Source organism: Ammospiza nelsoni, chromosome Z (genome assembly GCF_027579445.1).
Source record: "Ammospiza nelsoni isolate bAmmNel1 chromosome Z, bAmmNel1.pri, whole genome shotgun sequence".
In the NCBI taxonomy this organism is placed as follows: domain Eukaryota; kingdom Metazoa; phylum Chordata; class Aves; order Passeriformes; family Passerellidae; genus Ammospiza; species Ammospiza nelsoni.
The window spans coordinates 80,503,534-80,518,023 of NC_080669.1; the positions used below are offsets into that span (position 1 = coordinate 80,503,534).

Sequence of the window (14,490 nt, forward strand, 5' to 3'; positions counted from 1 at the left end):
AATGGTGGTGTGTTTTGGCATTGCCAGAGCCCTTGCCTGCAAGAGTGTGTCTAGTTGAGGGCTGGTTAGTCCGTGAGAGGTGTGGCATCCTTGGAGGGCATGGCTCTGGAGAGGCACAGGGGTCCAGAGGACCTCAGGTTTGAGCAAGGCTGCGGGGGCTGGGCTTCTGTGGGTGGAGTAGTGAAGGTTTGCCAGTAGCTTCAGATGCCTTTCCAAAAGCGCCCAAAAGCTGGGGAGCAGTGAAGAGGCATTTGGGGTGTGCAGAGATCTGCAATGGGATGCTCACCCTGGCCTCGTGGATTAGGGTTGGATGGTTGCTAGGAGCGGATCTTGGGATTTGAATGTTCTGTGCTTTTGGGGCAAAGAGGCTGTGGAGAGGAGTGAGTGTTTGTAGCCTTGTGTGTCAGCCATCTCCAGGCACGCTGCTGAAGTCGCACAAGGCAAATGCTGAGAGGCCTGCCTGAAGAATGGAGATCCCCAGGCCACTGAAGGAAAAGGCCAACTTTGAGACCCTCTTAGCAACCTGAATGTGTCCAAGTGGGTGGCAGATGAAGAGGTGAATGCATGAGTCCTGAGGGAACTTTGAGATGGAGTTGGTAGGCCAATGTGGATGGTTTTTGAAACCTGGTGTCTGTCAGTGGAAGTGGCCAAGAAGTGGTAGATGAGAAATGTAACTCCCTTTCTTAGACAGGGAAAAGCAGAAGAGTGTGGGAGCTACGGAGCAGTCAGGCTGAGGTGTGTGTCAGGCAAGAAGATGAGGCTGCTTCTGCGGGAGACTATGCTAAGGCCAGTGGAGAAGCAAGAGGTGATTGGGAGCAGGGAGCATGGCATTCCAAAGTGCAGAGTCCCCATTCCTGGCGGTTTTGGTGCTGTTCTATGGTTAGGGCTCCACAGTAGTGGTGGAGAGGGGCAAGCCAAGTGACCTCGTGTTCCTGGCTTTGTGCCAAGTGTTTGACAGTGTCCCACATGACATCCTTGTCTGTGCGTCAGAGAGGCACGGATTGGATGGATGGAGCACGGTGTGGATGAAGCAGATGAGGTGCAGCGGTGCTCTTCAGCAGCCTGCGGGTGTTTTTCCGTTTGGTGCTTCCGTGGTGTTGGGCAAAGACTGGCAGTGTTTTTGCTCAGAGGCTGCTGCAGGATGCTGCTTGGGCAGGGGCCATTGAGACGAGTGGTCGGGGGCTATTTCGAGCAGGGCTTGGAGTCTGTGTTGATTGGAGATGGCTTTCCCCTGTGGCAGAGAGTGGTTGGGGTGCTGGAGAGAGGAGAGGCAGTGGCAAGTGTTTTGTCATAAGTCTTTATTTGCCGTGGCATAAATAAGTGAAGAGGTATAAAAATAAATACATAAGTGATTAGATAAATTATATAAATAAACAAATAAATAAACATAGAAGTCAAGAAATGAATGGAGAAGGTCTTTTGTCCATATGAGTAGGAGCAGCTGAATGGCTGGAGATGCAGCGGTTGAAGGCTGCGGGTGCCGTGCGGTTGCTGCAGGGCTGTGTGTGGTCCCGGGTGAGAGGAGGCGTGGGGTTGGAGGTGGCTTTGGGGCGTAGGTGTGTCTGGGTGTGTGGGTGTTGGCGCTAGCGGCGCATGGTGCGTGTGAGGTTGTGGAGGTGCTGTAGAGAGGCGCGAGCTTCGAGGCGGACGTGGTCCCAGGCGCAGGCGCTGTGGTTGTGGGCGTGCAGGAAGAGGTGGATGTCCCTGAAGTACTTGTTGATGGCGAGCAGCGGGTTGCGTGGTCCTTTGAAGGGCGCGGCGTTGTCGGGGAGGCATTGCTCCAGGTGGTGGAAGTGGTGCTGCAGGTCGTTGAGGAGGTGGTTGCGAGCGTGGCTGGGCCAGTGCTGGCGGGTGCTGTTGGAGCTGAGGGTGTGGAAGAGGTGCTGCAGGATGCGCAGGGCGGTGGCGGCGGCTTGGTGCGGCTGCAGGTTGTCGTGGAGCAGGCTGGCGGGGAAGAAGGGCGGCTGTGTCAGGTGGCAGGGCTGCGTGTGGCCGACAGCCATGTCCTGGAGGAGGCGGAGAGCGTCGCCGGGGAAGGTGTCCTCGTGTGTCCAGAGGTGTTGGCAGGCCAGGCTGCTGGCCAGAGCGGTGAGGAGGAGCAGGAGCGCCGGGGCGGCGTGCGGCAGGCGTGGCGCTGTGGCTGTGGGCGCAGGCATGGTGAGTCTGTGGGTGCTGTTGGGTGCTGCCGGGCAGGAGGAGCCTGGTGAGGCCGGCTGGTGCTGCTGGTGGCTGTGCTTGGGGTGCCCCCGGGTGCGGGGCTTTGTACGCCAGGCAGCTTTCCCTTCATCGCTTTCTGATTGTCCGGAGTTTCTGCCTGTAGTTTCCAGTCTGTCCTGGTGGCTGTATTGGTTTTGGGGAAGTGTTTGGTTGGGGTGTCCGTGGTTGGGGATTGTGGTGGCAGCGGTGTGCCGGGCTTGTGAAAGCTGTGGCTCAGAGGCGTCGGCGTCAGGTGTGGTGGAGAGGGCTCTTGGCTGTTCCCTTTCACCTGCCGGGCCAGCTGTGCGGTGCGTGCTGTGCTGCTGAGTCTGTCTTTGTGCCCAAGCATGCTTTCCACCTGCAAAGCCCTGCTTGTGGCTGTGGTCACTTTTCCTTTCACTTGGTGGCTTGCCTTTATTTTCATCTTAGCCACTGTTTTCCTTTTGTGGTTGCAAGGGGTGTGCGGTGATGTCAGTGGGCGGGCGCTGGCGTTTCCCCTGCTGCGGTCAATGGCCCGAGGCGGTGGCAGTGTTGAAGGGGCTGTGTGTGCACGTGGGCCTTGGAGGCCTGAGTGTGTCCTTGCACGGAGGCAGGTGCTCCTGCTGCTGTGTTTGAGAGGAGCCGGCACCAAGGCAGGCAAGGAAGGCTCAGTGGAGCGGTTGGTGCCAGGGAAGGGCTTTGCTCTTACTGTTGTTCTTGCTGCCATGGCTGTGGCCCTGGAGCAAGGGTCCGCTTTGGAGATCCATGCCTGAGTGGGTGTGGCGGCCACAGGGCCAAAGAGGACTGTCCCCCACGAAAGCAATGGTGGTGTGTTTTGGCATTGCCAGAGCCCTTGCCTGCAAGAGTGTGTCTAGTTGAGGGCTGGTTAGTCCGTGAGAGGTGTGGCATCCTTGGAGGGCATGGCTCTGGAGAGGCACAGGGGTCCAGAGGACCTCAGGTTTGAGCAAGGCTGCGGGGGCTGGGCTTCTGTGGCTGGAGTAGTGAAGGTTTGCCAGTATCTTCAGATGCCTTTCCAAAAGCGCCCAAAAGCTGGGGAGCAGTGAAGAGGCATTTGGGGTGTGCAGAGATCTGCAATGGGATGATCACCCTGGCCTCGTGGATTAGGGTTGGATGGTTGCTAGGAGCGGATCTTGGGATTTGAATGTTCTGTGCTTTTGGGGCAAAGAGGCTGTGGAGAGGAGTGAGTGTTTGTAGCCTTGTGTGTCAGCCATCTCCAGGCACGCTGCTGAAGTCGCACAAGGCAAATGCTGAGAGGCCTGCCTGAAGAATGGAGATCCCCAGGCCACTGAAGGAAAAGGCCAACTTTGAGACCCTCTTAGCAACCTGAATGTGTCCAAGTGGGTGGCAGATGAAGAGGTGAATGCATGAGTCCTGAGGGAACTTTGAGATGGAGTTGGTAGGCCAATGTGGATGGTTTTTGAAACCTGGTGTCTGTCAGTGGAAGTGGCCAAGAAGTGGTAGATGAGAAATGTAACTCCCTTTCTTAGACAGGGAAAAGCAGAAGAGTGTGGGAGCTACGGAGCAGTCAGGCTGAGGTGTGTGTCAGGCAAGAAGATGAGGCTGCTTCTGCGGGAGACTATGCTAAGGCCAGTGGAGAAGCAAGAGGTGATTGGGAGCAGGGAGCATGGCATTCCAAAGTGCAGAGTCCCCATTCCTGGCGGTTTTGGTGCTGTTCTATGGTTAGGGCTCCACAGTAGTGGTGGAGAGGGGCAAGCCAAGTGACCTCGTGTTCCTGGCTTTGTGCCAAGTGTTTGACAGTGTCCCACATGACATCCTTGTCTGTGCGTCAGAGAGGCACGGATTGGATGGATGGAGCACGGTGTGGATGAAGCAGATGAGGTGCAGCGGTGCTCTTCAGCAGCCTGCGGGTGTTTTTCCGTTTGGTGCTTCCGTGGTGTTGGGCAAAGACTGGCAGTGTTTTTGCTCAGAGGCTGCTGCAGGATGCTGCTTGGGCAGGGGCCATTGAGACGAGTGGTCGGGGGCTATTTCGAGCAGGGCTTGGAGTCTGTGTTGATTGGAGATGGCTTTCCCCTGCGGCAAAGAGTGGTTGGGGTGCTGGAGAGAGGAGAGGCAGTGGCAAGTGTTTTGTCATAAGTCTTTATTTGCCGTGGCATAAATAAGTGAAGAGGTATAAAAATAAATACATAAGTGATTAGATAAATTATATAAATAAACAAATAAATAAACATAGAAGTCAAGAAATGAATGGAGAAGGTCTTTTGTCCATATGAGTAGGAGCAGCTGAATGGCTGGAGATGCAGCGGTTGAAGGCTGCGGGTGCCGTGCGGTTGCTGCAGGGCTGTGTGTGGTCCCGGGTGAGAGGAGGCGTGGGGTTGGAGGTGGCTTTGGGGCGTAGGTGTGTCTGGGTGTGTGGGTGTTGGCGCTAGCGGCGCATGGTGCGTGTGAGGTTGTGGAGGTGCTGTAGAGAGGCGCGAGCTTCGAGGCGGACGTGGTCCCAGGCGCAGGCGCTGTGGTTGTGGGCGTGCAGGAAGAGGTGGATGTCCCTGAAGTACTTGTTGATGGCGAGCAGCGGGTTGCGTGGTCCTTTGAAGGGCGCGGCGTTGTCGGGGAGGCATTGCTCCAGGTGGTGGATGTGGTGCTGCAGGTCGTTGAGGAGGTGGTTGCGAGCGTGGCTGGGCCAGTGCTGGCGGGTGCTGTTGGAGCTGAGGGTGTGGAAGAGGTGCTGCAGGATGCGCAGGGCGGTGGCGGCGGCTTGGTGCGGCTGCAGGTTGTCGTGGAGCAGGCTGGCGGGGAAGAAGGGCGGCTGTGTCAGGTGGCAGGGCTGCGTGTGGCCGACAGCCATGTCCTGGAGGAGGCGGAGAGCGTCGCCGGGGAAGGTGTCCTCGTGTGTCCAGAGGTGTTGGCAGGCCAGGCTGCTGGCCAGAGCGGTGAGGAGGAGCAGGAGCGCCGGGGCGGCGTGCGGCAGGCGTGGCGCTGTGGCTGTGGGCGCAGGCATGGTGAGTCTGTGGGTGCTGTTGGGTGCTGCCGGGCAGGAGGAGCCTGGTGAGGCCGGCTGGTGCTGCTGGTGGCTGTGCTTGGGGTGCCCCCGGGTGCGGGGCTTTGTACGCCAGGCAGCTTTCCCTTCATCGCTTTCTGATTGTCCGGAGTTTCTGCCTGTAGTTTCCAGTCTGTCCTGGTGGCTGTATTGGTTTTGGGGAAGTGTTTGGTTGGGGTGTCCGTGGTTGGGGATTGTGGTGGCAGCGGTGTGCCGGGCTTGTGAAAGCTGTGGCTCAGAGGCGTCGGCGTCAGGTGTGGTGGAGAGGGCTCTTGGCTGTTCCCTTTCACCTGCCGGGCCAGCTGTGCGGTGCGTGCTGTGCTGCTGAGTCTGTCTTTGTGCCCAAGCATGCTTTCCACCTGCAAAGCCCTGCTTGTGGCTGTGGTCACTTTTCCTTTCACTTGGTGGCTTGCCTTTATTTTCATCTTAGCCACTGTTTTCCTTTTGTGGTTGCAAGGGGTGTGCGGTGATGTCAGTGGGCGGGCGCTGGCGTTTCCCCTGCTGCGGTCAATGGCCCGAGGCGGTGGCAGTGTTGAAGGGGCTGTGTGTGCACGTGGGCCTTGGAGGCCTGAGTGTGTCCTTGCACGGAGGCAGGTGCTCCTGCTGCTGTGTTTGAGAGGAGCCGGCACCAAGGCAGGCAAGGAAGGCTCAGTGGAGCGGTTGGTGCCAGGGAAGGGCTTTGCTCTTACTGTTGTTCTTGCTGCCATGGCTGTGGCCCTGGAGCAAGGGTCCGCTTTGGAGATCCATGCCTGAGTGGGTGTGGCGGCCACAGGGCCAAAGAGGACTGTCCCCCACGAAAGCAATGGTGGTGTGTTTTGGCATTGCCAGAGCCCTTGCCTGAAAGAGTGTGTCTAGTTGAGGGCTGGTTAGTCCGTGAGAGGTGTGGCATCCTTGGAGGGCATGGCTCTGGAGAGGCACAGGGGTCCAGAGGACCTCAGGTTTGAGCAAGGCTGCGGGGGCTGGGCTTCTGTGGGTGGAGTAGTGAAGGTTTGCCAGTAGCTTCAGATGCCTTTCCAAAAGCGCCCAAAAGCTGGGGAGCAGTGAAGAGGCATTTGGGGTGTGCAGAGATCTGCAATGGGATGATCACCCTGGCCTCGTGGATTATGGTTGGATGGTTGCTAGGAGCGGATCTTGGGATTTGAATGTTCTGTTTGCTTTTGGGGCAAAGAGGCTGTGGAGAGGAGTGAGTGTTTGTAGCCTTGTGTGTCAGCCATCTCCAGGCAAGCTGCTGAAGTCGCACAAGGCAAATGCTGAGAGGCCTGCCTGAAGAATGGAGATCCCCAGGCCAGTGAAGGAAAAGGCCAACTTTGAGACCCTCTTAGCAACCTGAATGTGTCCAAGTGGGTGGCAGATGAAGAGGTGAATGCATGAGTCCTGAGGGAACTTTGAGATGGAGTTGGTAGGCCAATGTGGATGGTTTTTGAAACCTGGTGTCTGTCAGTGGAAGTGGCCAAGAAGTGGTAGATGAGAAATGTAACTCCCTTTCTTAGACAGGGAAAAGCAGAAGAGTGTGGGAGCTACGGAGCAGTCAGGCTGAGGTGTGTGTCAGGCAAGAAGATGAGGCTGCTTCTGCGGGAGACTATGCTAAGGCCAGTGGAGAAGCAAGAGGTGATTGGGAGCAGGGAGCATGGCATTCCAAAGTGCAGAGTCCCCATTCCTGGCGGTTTTGGTGCTGTTCTATGGTTAGGGCTCCACAGTAGTGGTGGAGAGGGGCAAGCCAAGTGACCTCGTGTTCCTGGCTTTGTGCCAAGTGTTTGACAGTGTCCCACATGACATCCTTGTCTGTGCGTCAGAGAGGCACGGATTGGATGGACGGAGCACGGTGTGGATGAAGCAGATGAGGTGCAGCGGTGCTCTTCAGCAGCCTGTGGGTGTTTTTCCGTTTGGTGCTTCCGTGGTGTTGGGCAAAGACTGGCAGTGTTTTTGCTCAGAGGCTGCTGCAGGATGCTGCTTGGGCAGGGGCCATTGAGACGAGTGGTCGGGGGCTATTTCGAGCAGGGCTTGGAGTCTGTGTTGGGTGGAGATGGCTTTCCCCTGTGGCAGAGAGTGGTTGGGGTGCTGGAGAGAGGAGAGGCAGTGGCAAGTGTTTTGTCATAAGTCTTTATTTGCCGTGGCATAAATAAGTGAAGAGGTATAAAAATAAATACATAAGTGATTAGATAAATTATATAAATAAACAAATAAATAAACATAGAAGTCAAGAAATGAATGGAGAAGGTCTTTTGTCCATATGAGTAGGAGCAGCTGAATGGCTGGAGATGCAGCGGTTGAAGGCTGCGGGTGCCGTGCGGTTGCTGCAGGGCTGTGTGTGGTCCCGGGTGAGAGGAGGCGTGGGGTTGGAGGTGGCTTTGGGGCGTAGGTGTGTCTGGGTGTGTGGGTGTTGGCGCTAGCGGCGCATGGTGCGTGTGAGGTTGTGGAGGTGCTGTAGAGAGGCGCGAGCTTCGAGGCGGACGTGGTCCCAGGCGCAGGCGCTGTGGTTGTGGGCGTGCAGGAAGAGGTGGATGTCCCTGAAGTACTTGTTGATGGCGAGCAGCGGGTTGCGTGGTCCTTTGAAGGGCGCGGCGTTGTCGGGGAGGCATTGCTCCAGGTGGTGGAAGTGGTGCTGCAGGTCGTTGAGGAGGTGGTTGCGAGCGTGGCTGGGCCAGTGCTGGCGGGTGCTGTTGGAGCTGAGGGTGTGGAAGAGGTGCTGCAGGATGCGCAGGGCGGTGGCGGCGGCTTGATGCGGCTGCAGGTTGTCGTGGAGCAGGCTGGCGGGGAAGAAGGGCGGCTGTGTCAGGTGGCAGGGCCGCGTGTGGCCGACAGCCATGTCCTGGAGGAGGCGGAGAGCGTCGCCGGGGAAGGTGTCCTCGTGTGTCCAGAGGTGTTGGCAGGCCAGGCTGCTGGCCAAAGCGGTGAGGAGGAGCAGGAGCGCCGGGGCGGCGTGCGGCATGCACGGCGCTGTGGCTGTGGGCGCAGGCATGGTGAGTCTGTGGGTGCTGTTGGGTGCTGCCGGGCAGGAGGAGCCTGGTGAGGCCGGCTGGTGCTGCTGGTGGCTGTGCTTGGGGTGCCCCCGGGTGCGGGGCTTTGTACGCCAGGCAGCTTTCCCTTCATCACTTTCTGATTGTCCGGAGTTTCCCTCTGTGATTTCCAGTCTGTGTTTGTGGCTGTGGTGGGTTTGGGCCAGGTCGTTGTTGGGATCTCCATTGCTTGGGATGGTCTTTTAATTCTCTTTTATGACACGGATATGTCCCTTCGTGTGTTCGTTTTGGGGGAATGAAGCCCTGCATTTGTGCCACATCCTTTTGTTGGTTTGATGTGGTGGGTGTTTTGTGCTTTTCCTTTCTCTCTGGGTTCATCTCTTTCCTCTTTTGTTTTGCTGAATTTCCCTTCTTGCCCTGATTAGGACATTGCGCATCAGTTGCAGGATAGTAATTTGGGCTTTCCTTTTTTCAAATTGTAGCTGTGATTTTGGGCAGGGCAAGTAACATAGTTGTTTGTTTTGAATGGTGCTAAATTCAATCTTCCTCCTCTCCTCTAAAGTCAAGTATTTTGAAAATTTTTAAGGTATTGTGTCCTGATATATATTTGCACTGCTCAGGACATGCAAGTTAATTGTGGTTTAAAAAAGGGAAGTGGTGGGTTTGGGATTTTTCTACGAAGTAGCTGGTAAATTTCTATTAAGGTACTGTGCTGCTTGAGCTGTCACTGCTTTTAACGCATTAGAGTCAATCATTTTATTCTGTAAAATTCCAGTTTCACACCCTAACTGTAGTTTTTCCGTACAGACCTTCTACTAGTGTGCATCGATATTCCTCCCTTGACTGGGGACATATCTGTAGGTTATTCCTTGAGACTGAACAATAGTCATTGGGTTAATTGCATTGTTCTCTAGCCTATTATTAAGCTGGTTTTGAAGGATTTGTACAGTAGAGTACTGTACAAGTAGTTGCAACTGTCTGTGTCATAGACAATTCTGATTAAAATTCTTTGATTATTGTCATGACAGATTTGTTTTTACAAATTTATGAATTTGTTTTTCCCGTATAAATATGTTTCCTTTATAGATGTTTAAATAAATATGTCCATAATCTTACATGTCAAATTTTTATGAAGACTCAGTTACAGTTATATAATTCTTTAGAGACGAACCATGTACCTAATGTGGGATTAGGATTGTATTAAACTGCCTCCAGACTTCTCTGAGAAGGAGTTTAGCCAGCAAGGAGTTACTTTCTGAACCTCAATGGGAAGACTTCCCTGATAAATGTTGTCCAAAACTTCCATTCTGCCTGGGACACTTACCAAGTCTTTTTGTAGTTCTCCCTTAGGTTTTTTTGGGTTTTTGTCTACCATATGGTTGTTTTCTTTGTATTCATACGAATAAATTATTCTTTTTAGCCTTTGATAGAGTTGTAAAATAGTTTATTTCTAAGGACCTCAGGAGTTCGTCAAGTCATTAAGTTGAGGAGGTGGCTCTGCGTCTAAGCACCTGGGCACTGAATGTTGATGAAACTTCTGCAGTTCCTTGCTTCCCTTTTGCAGTTTGACGTTCATTGTGATGGAGTTGAAGATGTCTCATCTGAGCTGTTGCTTTTGAACAATAAAAGATTTTTTAAAATTAATTTTAATGGGTTTTTTGCCCTGGTTATCCCAAGTGCAGTGTGATGCTGAGTGGAGGTGGTATCAGAAGAGCCTGCATCCAGTGATGCTTTTAGATATCAGGAATAGATATCACTCAACTTCTCTAATCCCTATTCTCGTGTTGTATCACCTGAATACAAAAAATAATACAAATGCATTTCTTCTTTCATGTTGGAATTCCCTGTATTCCAGCTTGTCATCACCACTGCTCCTGTTTTCATCATAGAGTGGTTTAGTTCCTCAGCTGCTTCAGAAAATACAGAACCAATGAGGTCCTCATTCCTGACATCATAGGGTGTTTCTGGATACGAGCATCAGGAGGACAGTAGTACAAGTGGAGGGTTCATCTTGAAGGGTCCTGGTCCTGCTGTGTGCCTGAATATATAAGAGAGCTGGTGGAAAGCTAACCGAGCCACTCCCATAATTTACAGCAGTCCTGGCTAGCCAAGGAGGCCCCAGGCACTGGAGTGTGGCTAGTGTAATGCTTGTCTTCAGGAAGGGTCAGAAGTAGAATCCGTGGAGCTTTGCGCCTGTCAGCCTGACCTCAGTGCTGGGGAAGCTCATGGAGATGTTCTTGAGTGCCCATCACATGGCACCTACAGGAGATCCAGGAGATCAGGCCCAGCCAGCATGGGTGTGTGAGAGGCATTACTGCCCAACCCAATCTTCTTCTATAACACAGTGACCCTCTTAGTGGATGAGGGAAAGTTCAGGGATGTTGACTTCCTGGACTTCAGAACTAAAGTCTTTGACACTGAATCCCACAGAATTCTCCTGGAGGTACCAGCTGCTTGTGGCTTAGATGCTCTGTTCTCTGATTTAAAACTGGCTGCTGGCCTGGCCCAGAGAGTGCTGGTGAATGGAATTACTTGCAGCAGGCAGCTGGTCACTAGTGGTGTCCCCCAGGGCTCTGTACTGTACTGTTTTTTATCTTTACTGATGATCTGAGTGAGGGAATCAAGAGCCCCTTTAGTCAGTTTGAGACAAGGCCCAGCTGGGTGTGAGTGCTGATCTGCAGGGGGGGCAGGGGGGCTCTGCAGAGGGATTTGCCCAGGCTGGATCCATGGGCCAGGCCAGTTGTGTGAGGTTCAACCAGGCCAAGTGCTGGCTCCTGTCCCTGGGTCACAGCAGCCCCTGCAGCTCCAGGTGGGACAGCGTGGCTGGGAAGCTGCTGAGTGGGAAAGGCCCTGGGGATGCTGGACACGAGGGGCTGGACACGAGCTGGGGGTGCCCAGGGGGCCAAGGAGGCCAAAGGCCCCGGGCCTGCGTCAGCCATGGAGGGGCCGCAGGAGCAGGGCAGGGCCCATCCCCTGTGCTGGGGCACGGCTGAGGCCACGCCTGGAATCTGTGCTCAGCTTTGCTTGCTCACAGCAAGAAGGACACTGAGGGGGCTGGAGTGTGTCCAGAGAAGGAAACAGAGCTGGGGAAGGGTTTGTAGAGTGAGTCATATGAGAAGTGGCTGAGGGAACTAGGCGAGTTTAGTGTGGGGAAAAGAAGGCTCAGGCTAACCTTATCACTCCCTACAACAATCTAAAAGAAGGTTATAACCATGTGGGAATCAGCTTCTTCTCCTAGCAACTAGCAATAGGAAAAGAAACTGTCTTCAAGTTGTGCCAGTGGAGGTTCGGGTTGGATATTAGGGAAAATTTCTTCACTGAAGAAGTGGTCAAACATTGGAACAGTCTTCCTAGGGAAGTGCTGGAGTCACCACCCCTACAAGTGTTCAAAAATTGAGTAGATGTGGCACTTCATGATATGGCTTAATGGTGTTTGGTCAAAGGCTGGGCTTGATGATCTTGGAGGTCTCTTCCAACCTTAGCGATTCTATGATTCTGTATTTGGTCTTCTTTTCTCACTCAGCTGAACAGGAAGTGATCATTTGTGTTTACACAGAGCAGGGATGCAGTGGTAGACGTTGTTGAGCACAGGAAACAACCTCTTTGTCCCATGCTGACCTGGGGAGATACTTCTGGGTTGATGGCTGGAGGGTGAAGGAGCAGCTGGTGCTGGTGGTGCGTGGGCAGTTTCCTTCATGAGGAATGCTGTGCTCTTTGGGTTGGACCATGTTGAGTGAGGGTGTTTGAGTGATGGATCTCTTTGCTTGCTAATGATGTGTTGGGGTGTAGAAGGACAAGGATCATGTGCTCTGTGTGCTGCAGCAGGTCCCCATAGCCACTGGGATGTAAGCACAGCCAGGAGCATCCTGGACCAGTTGTGGTGGCCATTGCGGAGCACTGAGCAGTTCTGGACATCTCCTGTGGGTTTTGTCTCTTTTTGGTGTTTCTTGGGTGCAGTTGATAGCACTGGAGTTCTGTTCCTTGTCCAAATCTCTGCAGACCTTTATGGATCCCCTCCTTGATTCTTTGAGGTGCACCTTGTCTATGCCACCCTGTTTCTTGCAAAGCAGTGTTGTGGCATTGCAGAATGGTTGAGGTAGGATGATGGCTTGGAGGTGGCTTTCATGTCTTGGCATTATTGGAGGGTCTAGAAGGGAGAGCGTGGTGGTGGAAGAGGAGGAAGTATGCAGGGCAGGCATCATGCCATTTGGGGCAAATGGGTGCCCCAATGATCTGGCAGCATTAAGAAATGCCTGGGGGCTGCAGGACCAGCATTCCCTGAGAAGGGTCTGCTGTCCACAGCCTTCGACCCAGGCAGGAGGCATTGGCAAAATGGGCTGCAGGAGGGAGATTGATCCCCTCACAGCCTGAGGAGTTGGTATCTTTGCATGTCAGGTACAAGCATGAAGCATAATGACCGCAACTTTGCTTTTTCATTCTTTTCTGCTTTTACAACAAGTCTTTATTTCTAACAAAAGAATAAATAAATAAATAAATAAACAACTAAGTTAATTAATTAAATAAGTAAGTAAACAGAGTTTTGTAACAAATAGTGATTGGAATAAGAGTCCCACCGTAGTTTCCCAGTGTCCATGATCCCCTTCCCGTTCATCAGGTGAGGTTACAGTCTCAGATGAACGCAGTAATTCCACAGGTAATAAGTACCATCCATATCCCCTGTGCTTCGTAGCTGTCCATGAAAAGTGTAGCACAGAAATTTCCTCTTCCTTCCACTCCAGTGGCTGTAGTTTGGGTGTGGGCTGTGCAACAGCCTGACCCCAGTGTCACCACGGTCACACCCCTTTCCCCATCAGCTCCCCAGTCGGAAGAGGTGTGACTGGTCCCAGGTGATCCCAGCCTGGGCTGCTGCCATCACCGCTCCATCCGTGGCCACTGGTGCTGTTTGGGGATGGGTGTTTGCTATCCGTGGGCTTAGTGGGGTCCAGAGCAGCTTGGTGCTTCATTCGCCGTATGAGTCTGTCCACGTGCTGGAAGCAGACAAGAGCTTCGATGCGGACGTGGTCCCAGGCGCAGGCGCTGTGGTTGTGGGCGTGCAGGAAGAGGTGGATGTCCCTGAAGTACTTGTTGATGGCGAGCAGCGGGTTGCGTGGTCCTTTGAAGGGCGCGGCGTTGTCGGGGAGGCATTGCTCCAGGTGGTGGATGTGATGCTGCAGGTCGTTGAGGAGGTGGTTGCGAGCGTGGCTGGGCCAGTGCTGGCGGGTGCTGTTGGAGCTGAGGGTGTGGAAGAGGTGCTGCAGGATGCGCAGGGCGGTGGCGGCGGCTTGGTGCGGCTGCAGGTTGTCGTGGAGCAGGCTGGCGGGGAAGAAGGGCCGCTTCTGGAGGTTGCAGGACAGTGTCGTTCTTGGGGCCATGTCCTGCAGATGCTGGAGTGCATTCCCAGGATCGTGTGTCCGCAGGTGGTGGCACGGGAGGCCGGTGGCCAGAGCCAGGATGAGGACCAGCAGTGCCAGGGTGCTGTGCCACTGGCGGGGCTGTGCGCATCCAGGTGCAGCCATGGTGGAGCTTCGGGCACTGTGCAGGAGTCTGCCCTGGCTCGGTAGACGTGTTTGCTTTGCTTAGGATGCTGCTGGTTGTGCAGTTTTATATGCCCAGGTCCAGGCTTTCCTTTCATCGCCATCCTCTTGGTAATTTCACTTTTCCGTTTTCACTTTTGTTTTTTCTGTTTGCTTTCTTCTGAGAGCTTTGGTGCTTGTCCCTGGCCAGGAGGGGACGCTGCTGTGAGAACGGGAGCTGACACTTTCTCTGGGCTGCTGCCAGGGGGAAGCCTGGCTACTGAGCTATTACAGGAGACGAAAGTGTGGCAGAAGTTTTCCGGCTGGCTGTGCCGGGGATGTGTTTCAGGATTGTCTTTTCATTTGTTTTGTGTGTTGCCGTTTTTGGGGGTTTATTTAAAAATTTCTCTATGTACCAGCATCTATTTTTTTTCATATTGCATGCTCTAATATGATTCGTATATAATGTTTATTTTGCATGTTAATTAGTGTTTTCTTATATTTTTCATTGACAAATATTGTTAGTCTCTCAATCTTTTAAAATTCTGTTTAAATGTGTATATGTATATATGTTTTAGTACTTTTTTATTTTTTCTGTGGTACCTGCAGCTTTGCTAGTGCAAGAGTTTTTCCTCTCCCTGCAAAAACTTGCATGATATTTTTGGAGCCATCTCTCATACCCCTGTATCCAGAGTTAATTACCCTTGGTATGTTGGTAATTAGAAATAAATGCACAGATGTCACAAAGGATTTTTCATCAACTATTCATGCAATGTTTGTCCTTTCTGGATTTTGGGGGTTTTTTAATTGTATTGTGAAGTCTTTGTGA

At 53.3% G+C, this 14,490-nt stretch overlaps 5 protein-coding genes across 6 annotated transcripts in view; 1 reads left to right on the forward strand and 4 right to left on the reverse strand.

Annotated features, from left to right (window-relative positions):
- The window catches only part of UBAP2 (ubiquitin associated protein 2), a 140,852-nt gene that overhangs the window by 115,905 nt on the left and 10,457 nt on the right, over positions 1-14,490 (forward strand). The window lies entirely within an intron of this gene.
- Positions 1,509-2,163, reverse strand: LOC132086826 (interferon-like). Its single transcript, XM_059492756.1, has one exon. It carries the CDS (start codon positions 2,154-2,156, stop codon positions 1,584-1,586), a length of 573 nt encoding a protein of 190 aa, XP_059348739.1. The 5' UTR covers positions 2,157-2,163; the 3' UTR covers positions 1,509-1,583.
- On the reverse strand, positions 4,505-5,152 carry LOC132086835 (interferon-like). The gene has a single exon (XM_059492767.1). The coding sequence runs from the start codon at positions 5,150-5,152 to the stop codon at positions 4,580-4,582; it is 573 nt and encodes a 190-aa protein (XP_059348750.1). The 3' UTR covers positions 4,505-4,579.
- LOC132086844 (interferon-like) lies at positions 7,503-8,150 on the reverse strand. The gene has a single exon (XM_059492780.1). It carries the CDS (start codon positions 8,148-8,150, stop codon positions 7,578-7,580), a length of 573 nt encoding a protein of 190 aa, XP_059348763.1. The 3' UTR covers positions 7,503-7,577.
- On the reverse strand, positions 12,942-13,664 carry LOC132086365 (interferon-like). Its single transcript, XM_059491971.1, has one exon. It carries the CDS (start codon positions 13,662-13,664, stop codon positions 12,942-12,944), a length of 723 nt encoding a protein of 240 aa, XP_059347954.1.